We start from the raw sequence: 18,572 nt of genomic DNA on the forward strand, positions 1-18,572 counted from the left end.
TATCCGTGTGCCACAGTCACTGAATTAGTAGAAAGGGGATTTTAAGGCTGCCCCACAGGGTTATGTGAAGGAGACGAGGCAACTTACAGGAGCAGCCGGCACCCCCAGGCTCCATAATAATCACTGGAAGAAATCTGAGCAGCGTTTTATGCCTTCAATGAGCAAAATCAAAGTGAGAAGACAAATTCACCATTATTGAATATATGTTTGGCAAACAAAAATCCTTCAAAGAATCAAGTCCCTGTTTGGAAAGAACAATAAAATAATAATAAAAAGAAGTGTTTGATGGTGAGGAACAGGGAAACCCACTCTGTAGGGCTGAAACAAAATGGCATCCTGGTCCCTTACCGAAGGACATGGTGGCCCTGCTGAGGACGTAGGGTAAGGCTGAACCCTACCCCAGCCACTTGGAGGTGGGACAAGGTCTCCCTGAAGAGGACGGCCAGGCCTGTGTCTGTGATCCCTACGTCGGTGGCTCTGATCGGAACTGGGGAACTGGGATGACCTTACACCGACGGGAGCTGGCTCACCCCCCTGGGCAGGGCCCTGGAGATGGGGCCCTGGGTGGCAGGGAGATGTGGCCCCTGCCTCAGGAAGGAGGCTGAAGATGTGAACGGGGCTTTCTGCTCGCTCCCACCACCTGTGATACTGTTTATCTCCCTCTATCGTCCCCCAGCTTTGGTGAGTCACTGTCTGCAGAGACTGGCTTCTCAGCCAAGGGGCCGAAATTTCAGGCAGGGTCTAATCTCCTCTTAGGCTGCATATTACAGAGAAGCAGAGCCCCTTCAGGCCAGCGGGGAGCCTGGCAAGCTCTCCAGAATATTCGACGAGAAACCCCCTCCAAGGGGAGGTGACTCACTGCCCACCTCCCCCAGGGAGGAGATTCGCAGTCCCCGGCCGACCCTGCAGAGTTTGGTCTCGACTTTACCAGGGAGAGTGTCAGGTCTCCTTCCATGTGAAACAGGACCTACTGGTTAACAAGACGTGATTATCTGGCTTGAAACGGACAAGGACAGAGGGCATGGATAGTGCTGCACAACACCTTCAGTCCAGGCTGCAGACTCTTCCAGGAAAGGCTCCCAGGCCTTCACGAGGCACTTTCTTGGTGGCACAGGTCAGCGTGGATGTTCACAGCTATCTAGCCTGGGCCTGGCCTGCACACAGTGCCTTTGGGCAGCTTCAAGGCAGGAACAAACAAGGGGTTTCCTGCCTCCTGGGCTAGCTCCCGCGATTTGGCTGGAAGGCCTTCCTGCTTCTTCCTGCCCACCTTGCTGGGAGTCCCAACGACACCAACACCGAGAGTCAGGCACCACCAGAGGGCGGGGACCCGCTGCCCACCCTCGCTTCCTCGGGGCTCCGATGCCAGCAGAGCCATCTAAGCTGCTGCTACCCCTGGCTGGAGGCTGCTTCCCCTGGCCTCTCACCCAGCTACGGCTACATGGGGGCAAGCGGGAGGCGGGAGGAGAGAGATGGGGGGTGGGGGACAAAGACAGAGGATTTCAAACGGGCAACCACCACGGAGATTTCTCACACCTACACAGCTCCACAGTGTGAAAAAGGCTTTCTCACCCTCACTGATCCTCAGTTCCTTGGGAAGCGCTATCCGCTTGTAACGAAAAGGGAAACTGAGGCTCAAGGAGAGGAAGAAACATGCCCCATGTTACCCCATAAGAAGCAGCTGAGCCCAAAGCCAGCGCTGGGGCTGACTCTGGATTCAGTGCTCTTTCCAGGGAACAGGCTGCTTCTACACGTTCAAAGAAATGAAACAAAAATCGGGAGAGCTGGTATCTAACTGACCCCCTGCCGATATTTAATCCACAGTTATATGCTGCCCGCCTTTGCCCACGCTCTCCCATCTGGAGTGCCCTTTCTCCTCCCCTGCTGCCGGCTGGGCCAACCCCCTTTCAGACCCAGCCCGGGCTCCGGTCTCTCCTATGGGCCTGTCCAGGCTGAACCGGAGCCGTCAGCAGCAACATCCTCCGAGCCACGGATCTAGCACACCCCTTTATTACACGGCGCTGCCACGGTGTATTCACATGCTCGTCTCCTCTAAGATGCTGTGGGCTCCCTGAGGCAGAGACGGTGTTTCTTCATCTCTGGACCCACAGCCCAAGCAGGGGACAGGCAGAGTAGATGCTCAGTTAGTGTTCAGAGAATGAAAGAATGAAAAGTAAAGATTTTCCTTGCAAAACGAGCCAGCCTGGCGCTGAAGCCAGGAAGCAGAAGCCTTTCGCGGCCATGGCGGGGCAGGGTTTGGGCACCAGCACACACCAGGCAGGACATTGTGCTAACGCTGGGAGGCGATGCCCTCGACCCTGCAGGAGAGCCCAGGATGGAGAGCCCTCTCAGGGAACCCCCTCATCCCCATGTCCCACTGCCCAGCAGGCCACCTCTGCAGAGAGCTGCTGGGGAGACCTCTGACCCAGCTGAAGCCCCTGAGCGCCCCTCACCCCACTCCCAGGGGCCATGAGGCCCCAGGGCTGCTGCTGTCCCGGTCAAAGCAGGGTTCCCGATGGTGTCCAAGGCACCCCCGTCTTTCAAGAGCACTGTGAAGCAGCATTCTGTGATCAGAGGTGTGGGCAGGCTACAAGCCACACGGCCCCTCTGAAGAGGCCCCCCACACGCTGGCACACTAAAGCTTCTGAGACGACCTGCTGCCAAGACCAGCATGTGACTGGGCTCTAACCCAGTGTCTACCAAACCCGTCAGATCACAGAGCCTCACTGCACTTTCACATGGACATCCCCTTTATTTTTCTTTATGAAAAATCTAACATCCTGTGGAAGTGGTGTTCCAAGGAACACACTTTGGGAAACGCTGGTGAAGGTCATCGGGCAAGGAAAACACTGTGGAGGGGAACTGCCTCCTGGCAGCAGGCTGGGGACGTGTGGGGTGAGAAGGGTGATCATGAAGGGGGTCATCACAGCCCAGAAAGGGTGCCAGGGCTCCACCAACCAGCACATGAATGGCCCGGGAGAAAAAGCCTTAGAACCACTTGACTCCAGTGAGAAGACGAGTGAGGCACCATCCTGAGCCTGTTTTCCCATCTGCAAGATGGGAACTAAGAGCCCTGCTCTGTCTGGGTCCTCACATGAGATCTTGCAGGTCTGCATTTGTGGAAAGCTGAGCCCAGCACAGCTCCTGCGTATCATAGGTGTTCCATCAAACCCACCCGAGTGGATGCTGCACACATACAGGGGTTACGAAAAGAACAGGACGACAGCCCACAGCAGGCACAAAACCTCAATGCACAGAACTCGGGGCCATGTGTTTCTGGGGCAAACAACCCTAGGCCTATTGGTAACCTCTGGAGACATCAGTACATTAAAACAGCGAGAATCCTTGGGGCTTCCAGGCTCCAGGAGTCAGTGGAAAGGGCAGGGGCTCGGAAGCCCCCGAGATGCGGTCCTGGGCCTGCTCTGCTCCTCTCGGGCTGTGCACCTGGCAGGCGGCTTCACTCCTCCACGTCCGTCTCCCCGATGGGCAGGATGAGGCTAAGCTACGCCAGTCTCCAGGGTAGTGGTGAGGATGGCTGACACTGAGGTCCAGCTGCAGCACACAGCAGGCGCCCCACGACTGTGTCTCCTGAAAGAAGCCTGGGACGTGAGGAACATCTGTCAGGACATCTGTCAGTGACGGCTAAAACAAACCTTTCCTCTCCAGCCACGAGGAAAGTTGGCTTCTGCGGGTGGGAGGATGAGGATGAAGAGGGAAGAGTACCCAGTAGATGGACAGGCAGAGGGAGACCATGACGGGGCTCCGGGCAATGTGGCAACACACCTGCCTCTAAAAGCCGCAGTGGCCACACAGCTGGCCAGCCAGGGCGGGGTGTGAGCTCTGAGCCTGAGTCCAGAGCACACGCTCTTTCCAGTCCACCATGCTGCCCCTTGAGGCTGGCCGTTATTCACGTCTCCTCTCGCCTGTCGAGTCAAGGGTGGGAACCGGCTCTGGCTCGTCTCTGAACCCCCAGCACCCAGAACACGACAGATATGCAGCAAGTGTGGGCCTGATGACTCACTCGCTTGAAAACATTTCAGAAAGCTTCCGGATTTTAAAGTCAGAGCCCCTCTAATACAATATGACATAGTAGAAAACTACATGAGCCAATTCTCTTCTGAGGAACAAAGCATTAATAGGGCGTAGAAGAAATTCCAAATTCTCTGCTTCTTTGCCTAGAAAACGTGAGCACCGAAGTCCTTCCACAATGTACTATATTAGGGTCTGCTGCTCCCACTTAAAGAGCAGAAAACCCTACAGTGATATGGGGTGGGCAGGGTGGAGTATTAGAGCATCCTCTTGCCTAAACCCCCACCTGGCAGATGAGGAGACTAAAGGCCAGAAAGAAGGGTCCCCCAAGATCACACAATCTTTTTTCCTATAGAAAAGGCTGCCTTTGGGGCCAGCCCCGTGGCTTAGCGGTTAAGTGCGCACGCTCTGCTGCTGGCGGCCCGGGTTCGGATCCTAGGCGCGCACTGATGCACCGCTTCTCCAGCCATGCTGAGGCCGCGTCCCACATACAGCAACTAGAAGGATGTGCAACTATGACATACAACTATCTACTGGGGCTTTGGGGAGAAAAAGGGAAAAAAAAGGAGGAGGATTGGCAATAAATGTTAGCTCAGGGCCGGTCTTCCTCAGCAAAAAGAGGAGGATTAGCATGGATGTTAGCTCAGGGCTGATCTTCCTCACAAACAAAAAAAAAAAGGGGGAGGAAGATGTGGCAGGGAAGGCCAACCTTTCACCAAGACACGCGCTACCCCATCTCAGTTTGGAGTTGGTTGCTGGGAAGCCACTACCTGAATGGAAACTACATTTCCCAGCCTCCTTTGCATCCAGGTGAGGCCATGTGATTACTGGTGGCCAATGGAATGTGAGCAGGAGGAGAAAGTGAAATGTGAGCAGTTAAGAGCAGGCAGTTAAGAGGCTGTGCCTTCTCCACCATCCCTTTCCCCTTCTGCCAGCCAGAAGCGAAGACTCTGAGGCCTTCGGGAATGGCAGAGCCACAAGATGGAAGGAGCTGGGTCCCTGAATCACTGTTGAAACCACCTGCCAGTGGAAGCAGCCATACTGGACCTCGCATGAGAATAAGTGTCTGCTGTGTTGCAGTTTGTCACAGCAACAAGCACCACCACCTACTACAGCAGGGAAGGGAGGACGGGCGTTCCGGGCAGAGGGAACAACATGACAAGGCACAGCGGTGTGACAAAGCAAGGTGTGTCTCAGGGACGGGGACCAGCAGAGGGTGGCTGCAGCACTGGCTGTGTGAGGCCGCACCGGGGTTCAGAGCTCACACTGGTGACCACAGAAGGAGGATCAAGTACAGGGATTGTTTCCAGGGGCCCTGGTGTTGCTGGCGCTGCTCTCAAAGGAGGAGTGGAAGTTGTGGATGGTTTCCTGCAAAATCTGTCTCTCGCGTCCCTGTGGAGGAAATTGAAAACAGACACAGAAAGTCTTGTTAAATCGTTTAACCATTAATTCAATTGACACCGTGTTGTTAATGCTCAACTCATACTTGAAAACCCAGGGGCGTTTGGGGGAAAATAAATTACTTAACGGAAAGAGTACAGAGTTTAATAAATGCAGACTGAGTCAGAATCTCCCCCAGCACCCACAATCACAGCCGGTCAGGGCTGGAGAGGCCCCTGAGAGGCAGGGTCTGATCCCCCGGATGAGAACAGGGGCAGGGCCAGGACTGACTTGTCCTGGGTCTCACGGCCTGGAAGGGAGGTCTCTGTCCCCGCCTCGTTCTGTGTGTCCTTCCAGCCCTCGGATTTCCAGGGAATTCAGTGGGGGCTGAACTTTCTGCTACAGAGTGAGACTCTGAACTGCCTTTACTACCCCCTGCCCAAAAGATGGCCAATTTCTCTTCACAGTAATTCACTTCTCACCCCATCCCTCCAACATCCCCCCACCTGCCCCTTACAAACAAGTTTTGAGATGGGAAAAGAGTAAAGATGTGGACACTTCTTTAAGCTCAGAGACCATTTCACTGAATATGTGGCTGAGAATAAGCGATATAGAGAGGTTAAGAGAGACTGGAATCAAACACCCTGGGTTCAAATGACATCTCTCCCATTTACTAGCTGGGTGACTTTGGGCAAGATACTTCATCTCCTGGGCCTTGGTTTCCTCATCTGTAAAGTGGGGAAAATAACTGTGCCTCAAATGGTCGCTGCTGACATTAGACCCTGTGTGGGCAGCAGGAGGCTGACAGGTCCTGCCCTCAGAGGGCAGCAGTGCGGATTAAACATATATTTTTAAAACCAACAAATAAATGTGGTCAAAATGTAAAGCAAACTAAAAATGAATAGTCTCTAGCAGATTCTTCTCTGCTAAGAGTGAAAAGAAAAAAAATTCCACAGAATAAGCACAGACTTCAAACTTTCTCTTCTTTCCTTTCATGGACTCCCCACATCCCCGAGGGGCCCTTTCTAGGCCCCCAAGCAGACACCTCTAATGGTGACGAGACCTCCTAGACACTTGAAGGGGCAGTAAGATTCTCCCTTCACACCAATCCTTCCAAGTCTTTTAAGATAAGCTGGAAAAACGCCATCAGGATTCCATCAACACAAACCTGAAGGCCGCAGGGTGGAGGACAGAGCATCAGTTGCGGGGTCAGATGACCCCGATCCCTAGGCTACCACTCGCTCTCCCCAGGCGTGACACCCGCTGCTGAGTGTCCGTATCTGTGAAATGGGGATAACATCGCACGCTGGGGCTGGGATGAGGCTCGACCTGAGACAATGAATGGGGTGACACTGTGCAAGCTGCAGACGGTACAACATAGACAGAAGGGATGACAGCATGTCATTATTAACCACCACTTCAGTCTTAACTGCCTGAGAAGTGAGGTCAGGGCGAGACAGGGCTGCCCCTCTCTGCCTCCTAACCTCAGGAGGGAGCCGCGGAGCATGAGAACCATACCGGCTCCCACATCCACAACAGACTGGAGAGGAGAATGGTAGCTGTCCTTCAGAAACCCTGAGTTCCAAAGACCTGCCTGATCATTCTCAAAAGGAAAAAAGCACATGGCCATTAAAGGGGGGGAAAGTGTTCAGTCAATCCAGGAGTTAAAGGAACAAATTAAAAGAAGGCACATTTTTTGGCCTATCAAATTAATAAAAATTAAAAAACACACTGACAGTGCTCAGTACCGGCCAGGGAGCAGCAACACTGAAACTCACATCACAGCTGGTGGGGACATTCACTGGCTCTTCCTGGAGTGTAATTCAGGAAGAAGTACCATATACCTTGATGTAGACTCTTTGACTCCATAATTCCACTTTTAGACATCTATTCTGAGGGGATAATTAGAATGCCTTATACACAAAGTTACCCACAGCAGCTCTATTTATAGAAAGTTTGGATATCTACAAATCCAACAAGAAGGGATTAAAAAAATAATTTTGGTACATCCATGCAAATTTATTATATTAAAAAGTTCGTAAGACATGGGTAACTGCATATACTTAACGTTAAATGAAGAAAGTAGGATGTAAAATTACAGATCCAAATTTACGTCAGCCACATAAAGAAAAACATTTGGCACGAAACACTGCAGAGTGATCTTCCCAAATGTGAACAGCATTGGCCTCTGGGTGGCTGGGTCGTGATTTCTTTAAAAATATTTTCACCAGGCCGGCGCCACGGCTTAGCAGTTAAGTGCGTGCGCTCTGCTACTGGCGGCCCGGGTTCGGATCCCGGGCGCACATCGACGCACTGCTTCTCCGGCCATGCTGAGGCCGCGTCCCACGTACAGCAACTAGAAGGATGTGCAGCTATGACATACAACTATCTACTGGGGCTTTGTGGGGGGGGAATAAATAAATAAAATCTTAAAAAAAAATTTTCATCTTTTTGGTACTGTGCAAATTTAGTAAAATGAACATGCACTGCTCTGATAATCACAAAAAGTGGGAATAAAAAGAAGCAAAGACTTAGGACCAACTACAGGTGAAACTCACATCATCATTTCTGGTTAACCTTCTCCAACATATAACTCATTTAAAAAAAAAAAATTTTTTTTTAATTTTATTTATTTATTTTCTCCCCCAAAGCCCCAGTAGATAGTTGCATGTCATAGCTGCACATCCTTCTAGTTGCTGTATGTGGGATGCCGCCTCAGCATGGCCAGAGAAGTGGTGCATCAGCGCGCGCGCCCGGGATCCGAACCCCGGCCGCCAGCAGCAGAGCGTGCGCACCTAACCGCCAAGCCACGGGGCGGCCCGCAACGTGTAACTCATTTGAAACTAACCAACTAACAAGCAGACTCAGGTACATATCACAACTCGAATACGAAGGCGGGCTCACCCGGAAGTTACACTGCTTGCAGGCTGAGGGTCCACAGCACTTTGCTGATTTTTTTATGGCTGAGCCAGGTTTTTGGTTAATATTCATTTAAAAAAAATTTTAGGCTAAAATGTTCAAACTTCTGATTGTATAAGAAATACATTTTATATCACAACCCTGTTACATGTAAATACATACAACTGAAACAAGTTTGACCAACCACCTGGAAAGAATGTTGATATTTTCTACTCTATTCTGTTTTGTTTTTAAAATGCTGCTCCTGAGCCACTGAATGGGTCCAGGAGCCTCCAGCATGCTGTGGCCACAGCTAGGAAGACTGCTGGGCAAGGGGAGCGGGCCCCCCTCTCACGCGTCCTGGTCTGGGTTCTCGCGTACAGAACATTTGAGCCACAATGGGTACTCTCTTGGCCGAGGCTGGGTTGCAAAAAACAAAGGATGAACATTAGAAGGGGAAGCGGGGGCCCTGCAGCAATCAAGGAAGAGGCAGGAGCGCCTAAAGTCGGGCCAGGCAGGTCCAGTCCAGAACAGCCAAGGCCCAGGGCACCCAAAGGCCACCCACAGGGCTTGTGGAGGCCACACTCAGCCTGAGGACTTCTTTGCTCTAAGAACCAACACGTAGTTGCAACGGTGACGTGAGGTAGTGAAGACACACTTGCTTTTGTTAACAGTAAACTTGTCCCAATCACCTCTTTGCTCTACGACACACTAGGACACAGGGCCCTCACTTCCACAGGACGTGTCTGGTACTACTGACCCTCGAATAACAGGGCCTCTCTCCAGCGATCGGTTCGGCTCGGCTCCTTCCCCTGCACCTATTTCCACGTAGAATCGCCTGACCTTGCAAAGTGGATGCTGCCTGCGGGCAGGACATGGGTGGGCTCAAGTGGTCCCCCTGGTCTGGCATGTCAGAAGCACCTGAGTCTTCTGGTTGGGAGCTGGGAGCTGGGAGCTGGGGCCCCCAAGGAGGACACATGTTACTGACTGAATACTGTGTCCCCCCACAACTCATAAGTTGAAATCCTACCCCCCAATATGATGGTGTTAGGAGGCGGGCCTTTGGGAGATGATCAGGTTTAGATGAGGTCACAAGGGTGAGGCTCCCACGATGGGGTCAGCGTCCCTGTGAGAAGAGACAAGAGACAGCTTGTTTCTCTGTTCTCTGCTGTGTGAGGCTGCAATGAGAAGCTGGCAGGCTGCAACTTGGAAGGGGACGCACCAGAACCAACCCTGCTGGCACCCGCCCTTGGACTCCCAGCCTCCAGGCTGTGAGAAATGAATTTCTGTTGTTTACAAGCACCCAGCCCGTGGTCCTTTGTTACGCTGCCCGAACTACGACAACCACCAACAGCTGTCACTTCTGCTGCTCTTGACGGGGCGCGTCTAGTACAGGATGCGAACTGTTACAGACACAGGGAGAAGGGAGCGATGAATCTGAGAGAAAACTAAACAAATGTTCCAGTCTGCACAGACTTTAAGAGAAATGTCCTCCTTCAGAGTGGGCTTGAGATGTCACATCATCCACTCTGATGATGACAGTGAAGTTTCCTAAGATCTGCAAACCAGCCCAGTCTGTCTTCTTTCTGTGATTCTGGACCAAGGAGGCCATGACCACCAAGGACAGAGGGGAGGTTCCAGAAGCATTAACAGTTGTCATCTACCAAGCCCCAGACCAGGCTCTAGAGGCACCCAGCTCCTTCCTGTCCTCCCCCGCCCTCCCCGGGCCTCACGGGCCCTACATCCAGAACCTTGTCTGTCCTTCTTCCTTGACTGGCCTAAGCTTGGCTTTCCCCACCTCTATCCTCTCCTTGGCTCACATCTGGCCCTTGGAGGCCAGGAGGAGGAAGGGTCCTAACTCCTGAGCCACAGCCCCCACCATCATCCACCTACTCCCCTCCCCAAAGCCCTCGCCATGCCACTTGACTGGGTCACCCTCCACCACCCTGGGAGCCTTAATCTTCCCCTCTGGCCTCCCCTCACACCACACATCTTGCTCTCTATGCTCCAGCCACTTTTAGTTCTTTAAATGCACGACATCTTCTTACCACAGGACCTTTGCACATGTGCTTCCCTCTGCCCAGTTTGTACTTCTACCCTTTCCGGAGTGGTTCCCGTCTTCCTTCAGATCTCAGCCCTCCTGCCACTTCCTTGGGAATGTCTTCCAGGCCCTTGCCTTTCCAGACCCCACTCTAAGTCAGAGCTCTTACAACACAACATGCCTCTCCTTTACATGTGCTTGTGGGTTACACTGAGGCAGTAGAGCAGAGTGGTCAGGACACAACTCGGGGTTCTAATCCTGGCCCTACCACTTACTGGCTATCTGATCTTAGGCCAGTTCCTTAATCTCTCCGTGCCTCAGTTTCCTCCTCTGTAAACTGGAACTGACCTCAGCGGCTCTGGTGAGGGTTAAATGAATAACCAGATGTGATGCGCTCAGGGCAGTGCTGGGCACAGAGTGATGCTCGGTGTCTGGGACACGGCAGAGAGTCACAGGCTGTTTTTCACGAATACATCAGTGCTCCGAACACTCTGTGCTTGCTGCAGTTGACCCCCACCCTGTGAGCGCCCTGGGCTTCAGGCCCTGGGTAAGCCCTTCCTCACGGCCGAGACCTCACCTCCAGCAACCGCCATGCCTGCTGCTCTGAACTCCCCGCCCCTCCCGTCTAAGGGCAGAGCAGAAAGGGGGCTGGTCTGGGGTTAGGGGTCACTGCCCACCTCTGAGCCTCAGCTTCCCTATTTTCTTTTTTTTTTTTTTTAGGAAGATCAGCCCTGAGCTAACATCCACACTAATCCTCCTCTTTTTGCTGAGGAAGACCGGCCCTGAGCTAACATCTATTGCCAGTCCTCCTCCTTTTTTTTTGTTCCCCCCTAAAGCCCCCGTAGATAGTTGTATGTCATAGTTGCACATCCTTCTAGTTGCTGTACATGGGACGCGGCCTCAGCATGGCCGGAGAAGCGGTGCGTCGGTGCGCGCCTGGGATCCGAACCCGGGCCACCAGTAGCAGAGCGCGCGCACTCAACCGCTAAGCCACAGGGCCGGCCCCTCAGCTTCCCTATATTCAAGTGAGGCGGCCCGGGGCCCTGGAACGGGTGAGCAGTGCTTAGGAACAGGCCACCACAGAGGAGAAGGGACAAACAGCACAGACTTGAGGAAAAGTGCTCAGCCTCGCACACACCTGAAGCCGTGCTAATTAAATCACATTGAGGGACCATCTCACAGCCTATAGACAGGTAAAATAATAATAACAATGACGGCAACAGAAACAACCACCCCCAGTCCTGGCGGGGCCGGGAGGAGCCGCCTCTGCACAGGTGGTGCTGCAGGAGGGGCTGGGTACAGGTCCTGCCTCCACCGCTCACCCACCGCGACCTGGGCATGCCAGCCCCCCCAAAGCCTGCTCCCTCACCAGCTGGACAGGGGAGGAGTGGGGAACCGGCCGCCCGGATTAACTGAGGAGATGTACGTGGAGTGGTCGGTCAATTATGAAGTGCTACATGAATATTTATCTGCTGTTGGTGCAACAGGTCTGTTCAATATTTCTGTGTGTACTCGGCAATAAACAGAAAGAACCATAAAACCGGTCATGCTCTCTGACATAACTCGTACTGTGGAACACTACGACGAACAACAAAAGGAAGAGGAAAGAGGCCGAGCTGTCTATTATGGTACTATTCACCACGGCACAACCCCAGACATGGCACCGTCGTCCAGCCAGTGGGAGCTGTCAGGCCAAGTGTGAGAAGCAACAGGTAATCAAGGATTCTACTTCGTTGCTGGAACGAGAGCAGAAAAATCCAGCCATATTAGGGGAAGAAGCAGAAGGCAACGGCGTGTGAACAGCCCAATGGCGACTGAACAACTGTTGTCTGTGGAGTGAGTGGCGCTGGGCTCTCTGTGTGTTGCGTCTGCCTGTTTGCCTCTGCACACGTGCCTTTGAGGGGGCACTGCTAACCTCTGGCTTCAAAGCTGATGAAACAGAAATTTAACATTAAACAGACATGCAGAAGTGCAGGACGCCAACAATAACAACAGCGACTGATGGACCTGTGTGTGCCAGGTGCTCTGCTAAGCATTTTAGTCCTGGCAACAAGCCCACCACCCCCACCCTACAGACGAGGAAAGCGAGGCTCAGAGAGGTGTGTGGCTTCCCGGGTCACACAGCAAGTACGTGGAGGAGCTGGGATTCAAACCCGGCTCAGCCTGACTGCAGGGCCTGTCTTAACCAACGGCTCTGCTCCCACTGTGCTCCGGAGAGCAATACCCAGCCCTGGCGGTTAAAATTACTGGAGGGAATATTTTAGCTGTATCTAAGGAGAAACAACCTTATAGGAAGAGAGATCTGGAAAAGGAACAGGCCACACTGGGAGGTAGTGAGCGCTCTGTCACAAGAAGTGTGCAAGCAGGGCCGGCCTCCGCCAGGTGTGGTGGAGGAGATGAAACTGGACCACAAAGGTCCTTGTGAGGCTCTCAGCTGTTTGAAACAGGAAGAAAAGATGAAGAACAATACCTTGCCTGCATTCAGTTCAGAAATCGCTGCCAGAATCTGCTGTCTGGACCCATCCGTCTTAATCCCCAGCTCCTTCAAGTCGCCGTCTGTGAGCGTGAGGAACGCTTCCATGTCCACCTGGGGAGGGAAGGGGGATTCGCGACAGCTGCCTGACGCCGCACCTCTCTTCTCCAAACCACAACAGAAACGTCATGATTATGAGCTATCAGCGCTCATTAGTAAGGAATTACTTCTGATTTACTACTTCCAATCCCTGACTTTAGGCTGCCAGTTTAGTTGAAAATATCATTAAGAACTAACCCTCTGCAGCTCTAGCTCTGGGATTTTCAGGACAGGTGCATTTTGGCAAGACCCTGAAATGAAACAAGGAAGGACAGTCTCTGAGACAGGGATCTGAGTGCCTCGAGTCCTGCTGTCACAAAGTCAATGCCAGTGTTGCTGCACTTGCAACAATACTGGCTACTGCACAGAAAATGCACAGAAAATGACTACTACACAGCAGTAGTCACCACGCGTCCCCCCAGAGGACAAGAGAGATGCAGACTATGGAAAGACAGAGAGAAAATAAATAAGCAGAAACAACAAAGGAAAGAAGGGCCACAGAGAACCAGGGCAGAGAGGGGCTCAGAACAATGGTATCGCAAAGCTGCGCAATCCTGGGCTCCTACAGGAGAAATCCTAACATTTCTGTCATCCCTGCCTGCACAGGATGACACTTCCCCCATCTCTCTTTCTCTCTTTTACTAGTCACTTTACTTTCCTCGATTAAAAAAAATCTTGCCAGGGCTGGCCCTGTGGCACAGTGATTAAGTTCGGCATGCTCCACTTTGGCAGCCTGGGGTTTGTGGGTTCAGATCCCAGTTGCAGACCTATACCACTCGTCAGCCATGCTGCAGTGGCGACCCACATACAAAATAGAGGAAGACTGGCACAGATGTTAGCTCACGGTGAATCTTCCTTAGCCAAAAAGGAAAAAAAAGAAATCTTGAACCAGGTTTGAGTCCGTGGGGAAGGGTCTGCTCCCTTACCCAGCCCCAAGCTCCCTCTGAGGAGCAGGCATCTCCTGCCTCTCTGACGATGATAAGCTCAGCACCCTCTGGGGCTTTACAGCTCACGAGATGCTGAGGGCTGAATGAACGGGTGATGTGGTTTGAGGTACATGACCTGCCCCCGCCGGACACTCCCCTCTCGCCCCATCCCAGATCCGCGGCAGAGACCCCACTCCCTGCTCCTCAGAGGGCACGCAACAGATAACAAAGCAGGCAGCCATCAGCAAACAGGAAAGATTTCTTGACAATGAGAAAAATCACGCTGAAGTTTAAAAGGGCAATGAGGCAGGCAGGACAGACTGGACAGAGCAGAAAGCAACCAAGGGAGGAAGCCATCGCACCCCTGTCTGTTTCTTCAACAAAAATGCAAACTCCTTAACTGCGTCTCAAGCTTGTTGGGGACAATGAGCGAGTCTCATGATTGCTACTGTAATTATGACAGTCGTCATGCACTAAACTGGGCACCAGTGATTACACCTGGTGGCTAGTGGACCCACAAAGGAGTTTTATTTGGCCAAAACGGTAAATTTCTTAATAGCTTATTGAGATGTAAGTCACCCACCATAAAATTCACCCATTTAAAGTGTACAATTCAATGATTTTTAGTACATTCAGAGCTATGCAACCTTCACCACACTCAATTTTAGAACATTTTCATCCCCCTAAAAAGAAAACCCATACCCATCAGCAATGACTCCCATTCTCTCCTCCTTGCATCCCTGGCAACCACTAATCTACTGTCTCTACAGATTTGCCTATTCTGGACATTGCATATAAACGGAATCAGACCACATGTGGCCTTTTGTGACTGGCTTCTTTCACTTAGCATAATGTTTTCAAGGTTCATCCATGTCGTAGTATGGATGGGTATTGCATGCTTTTTATGGCCACGTTATATTCCATTGTATAGAGATAACACATTTTATTCATCCATTCATCAGCTGATGGACATTTGGTCTATGATCTATGGAATCTGAGTACAGGTTTTTGTGTGGACATGTTTTCACTTCTCTGGGTTTATACCCAGGAGGGGGATTGCTGGGTCACAGGGTAACTCTGTTACCACGTGTTTAACATTTCGAGAAACTGCCAAACTGCAGAACAGTAATTTCTTTTAAATGTGACTGTGAGTGCTCTTAAGCAATAGGAACTCTCTCAGATTAACACACTCTATATCCAGACACTTAACACACGTTCATTAGGATTTGCTTGTGATCCGCTTTAAACCTAAAACAGCCCGCCAGTCAATCCCCTTCAACTAAAGTGCGTGCAGGACAGACACAAACTTTACCAGAGAGAGCAGTGCTCAAAATTACAAATTCTGTGATCACAAAATAAGCCATAGGCCCCCAGAATCTCACTGTTATGAACCGAACAAAAGGTGCTGAACACAAATCCTACTTCCTTAGCTGTCTCAGTGAAAAAGATCAATCTAGGCTTGCAGAATGAAAACCTACATATTCAGACAATTTTCTCTTACAGTAGGATTTAAATTGACATTCAAAAAGAACATCCTTACCTCCTGCTCCTCAAAAATGGGCTGGTATTTCTCAAGTGATAACTTCTTAAGGATTCCAGTTAATTCATCTTCAAGAGGGAAAGATGTGAAAAAACATACATTAGAATCTGGTAAAATGTACCAAGAGTGGTCATCTTCAGACTTTCATAAGGTAGGGGTAATCTTATTTCAAATGAGATTCTACCAGAAACCCCGACACAGCGGCAGATCTAAGCTGTGCTCCCGCGGGTGAAGCTGGAGGCGGATCCCGAGCCGCCTGTCAGCCATTCTTCCCTCGGGGCAGCCCTCGGCACCTCCCGGAACCCCAACTCAGGCTGTGAAGACAGAGACAGGGAGGTTCGCGGCCAGGCTGACACTCCAACCGCTGTGACCACCAAGTTCTTAAGTTCTAGCTGCTGGGACTAAAACTCCCAGCAGCTAGAAGCTAAACTTCTGTGCATGAACAGTTTTTAATTACGATTCCTTGCGAGCTGGTGGCTGGGCCCACAGTAAATGCTGATGCCGGCGTTAGAACTGAAGAGATGGCCAGGTGGGCTTCAGCTCAGAGACAGGGTCTGCCTCAGGTGTGCAGAGGCTGTGGGCTTTCCAAAGGAATGACACATCTGAGTGGGACAGCAGAGCCAGAGGGGCACAGAGCAGGGGAAAACAGAAGATTCAGGGTATCAAGGTATGAGAGCACAGAGCATAAAGAAAGGAGGCAAGACCGGCATCTGGGGGCTTGAAGAAATATTCATTCACACATTCAATAGGGATCTGCCAGACTAGGCAGTGGGGACTCAATAGGGACCAAAATAGACAATAAGGAGGCTGACAGGCCCAAGGCAGCAAGGAAGAACAGAGTGGGGAGGGGCAGCTGATGGGAAATGGGAGAATGCTATTTTATAGAGGGTAGTCAGGGAAAGCCTCTCTTATAAGGTGACACTTGAGCAGTAAATGAAGGAATGAGCTGTGCAGATATCAAGGGAAAGAGCAACAGGCAGCATCCAGGCAGAGGGAACAGCAAGTGCAAAGGTCCTGGGGCAGTGGGTGCAGTTCACAAAAGAGTGGACTGCAGGTTAGGAGGCCTGAGTTCCTTTTTTAATTAATTCATTCATTCCATAGTGGCTAACAATGTGCCTACTACATGACGGGAATGCAAGGATGGAAAGGTCTGTGCTGAGAAGGAGCTCAGTGGCTGGGAAGATATAATGAAGAAGGTGACAGCTGATGCACAGTGCTCACCATCAGGCACCCTGTACAGGGATGACCTTCTTGCTCTTTACAGAGCAACCTCATGAGATAGACCCTATTACTGTCCCCATTTACAGATGAGGAAGTGAGGCACAGAAAGGCTGGGTACCATATCTTGGGTGAGGTCATACCGCTGGTCCATGCAGAGCAAGGACTCCAACCCAGCGGTCTAGCTGCCAGGGCTGTGCTATGCCCCCTGCTCTCCCGCTTCTCCTGTTGGTGATGGGCGCTACTGTGAAGGGCGTGAACAAGGGGACCTGGGGACAGAGAGGACAGCTGACCAGCCCAAGGGCCTGGAGAAGGCTTCACAGAAGAGCTGCTACTGAGCTAGGATGTACGAGATGCGCCGAGTCCCAGTCCACATATAACCCATGCTGGTTTCATGACACCATCCTCTGCTCCTGCTGTTCCCTCCACGAGTCTCTCTCCACAGTGGTGTGTTGGTAAATGTTTCACAACTGGCTCTCCAGGGGGAATGCATGCATGTATATGGGAACGTAAGTTTAGCGCAGATTTTACTGACACAAAGGATGTGTAGCACACAATCTACATATAACAATAAATTATATAATACTCTTTATTATAAATTCCAGGTAGCCAATGCTTTCATTGCATTTCAGGCATCTCACTGAACGCCTTCACTGATTTTTGCCCTACTCTTGTACCCACAGCCAATGAGTATAGCTCCAACATGACTGCTGGTTGATCGTTCAGTTTACATGAACATGTAAGATGAAATGAAACAAGGAAGACGTATGCTGGAACTTCATGGGAGCAACTCTGCTGAATCAGATAACGGTTTTCAAACCCTGGAAGAATATCTTCTCAATTTTTTGTGCTATTCACAATATAACAGACACGACACTGTTTTTTGTGTGTGTGTGTGAGAAGATCAGCCCTGAGCTAACATCTGCCAATCCTCCTCCTTTTTCGCTGAGGAAGACTGGCCCTGGGCTAACATCCATGCCCATCTTCCTCCACTTTATATGGGATGCCGCCACAGCATGGCCTGACAAGCAGTGCGTTAGTGTGCGCCCGGGATCTGGACTAGCGAACCCCGGGCTGCCGCAGCGGAGCACACACTTGCGCCACCGGGCCAGCACCTCAGACGTGACACTTCTAAGTTTCACCTGCATAATTAACATTGCCTCCATCACTTCTAGATTACTTGAAGACGATCTATAAAAGAATAAATCAAGACCTGATTGGTGGTGGTTGCTGATTTCTATGGTGTAAATATCCCCATCGTGGCCGATTTTAAGCTACCAACATAACGTTCCTGAAAGTGAAACTGGGAAGAGATGCAGAGCAGTAACATCATTCATTATATAGTATTCCCACCATATTGATAAAAGAGATGTAAATAACCTCAAGAGCACAGATATTAGTAAAACGCACTAAAAAATTAGTAAATAATACATTTTGTTTTAAATACCACATACCATTATATTTAATATAATTTATTCTAAGTTCAAGTAATTTGACTTTTTCTTTTTTTGTCTTTTTTATACATATTTTTTGTCATTGTAATTTGACTTTTAATAGCTGTGTTTAATCATCGGCTTGTACATTTCCTGTAAATTTAACAATGGACGCTGGACCACCACGGCCCCAACTCTTCTCAGCCCTTGTGGCCCAGCCTGAACGCCTGCTCTACGGTGAAGCCACCCACGGCGCTCCGTGCTGTGCTGCTAACTTGATCTATCTTGTGTTACAATCATTTAATGTTACTATGTTGAATGCATCTGACTCCCCAGCCCGACTGTGTTATCCCAGCACCCAGCACAGGTTATGACACCCGGTGCCCGCCCAAGAAGCCTTCACGGAGGAAAGTGAGGCTGAAAAGGCGACGTCGTCACAGGCCTCACCACTTCCAGCAGGATAAGGAGGAGTCCAGAGAGAGGGACGCAGGTGGGAAGATGCGCGGGGCATGCAGTTCTCGACTCGGGCCACACGACT

At 51.0% G+C, this 18,572-nt stretch overlaps 1 protein-coding gene across 1 annotated transcript in view; it reads right to left on the reverse strand.

The window, feature by feature from the left end:
* Positions 1-4,107: 4,107 nt before the first annotated feature.
* ANKS6 (ankyrin repeat and sterile alpha motif domain containing 6) overlaps positions 4,108-18,572 on the reverse strand; it is a 50,139-nt gene continuing 35,674 nt past the window's right edge. Inside the window, exons 13-15 of the mRNA XM_058523625.1 lie at positions 15,384-15,451; positions 12,816-12,932; positions 4,108-5,418 (exon numbers count right to left, since the gene is read on the reverse strand). Of these exons, the coding sequence (XP_058379608.1) occupies positions 5,314-5,418; positions 12,816-12,932; positions 15,384-15,451 (290 nt within the window). The 3' untranslated portion in view covers positions 4,108-5,313. The remainder of the gene's footprint in view (positions 5,419-12,815; positions 12,933-15,383; positions 15,452-18,572) is intronic.

This window comes from Diceros bicornis, chromosome 28 (assembly GCF_020826845.1).
Source record: "Diceros bicornis minor isolate mBicDic1 chromosome 28, mDicBic1.mat.cur, whole genome shotgun sequence".
In the NCBI taxonomy this organism is placed as follows: Eukaryota; Metazoa; Chordata; class Mammalia; order Perissodactyla; family Rhinocerotidae; genus Diceros; species Diceros bicornis.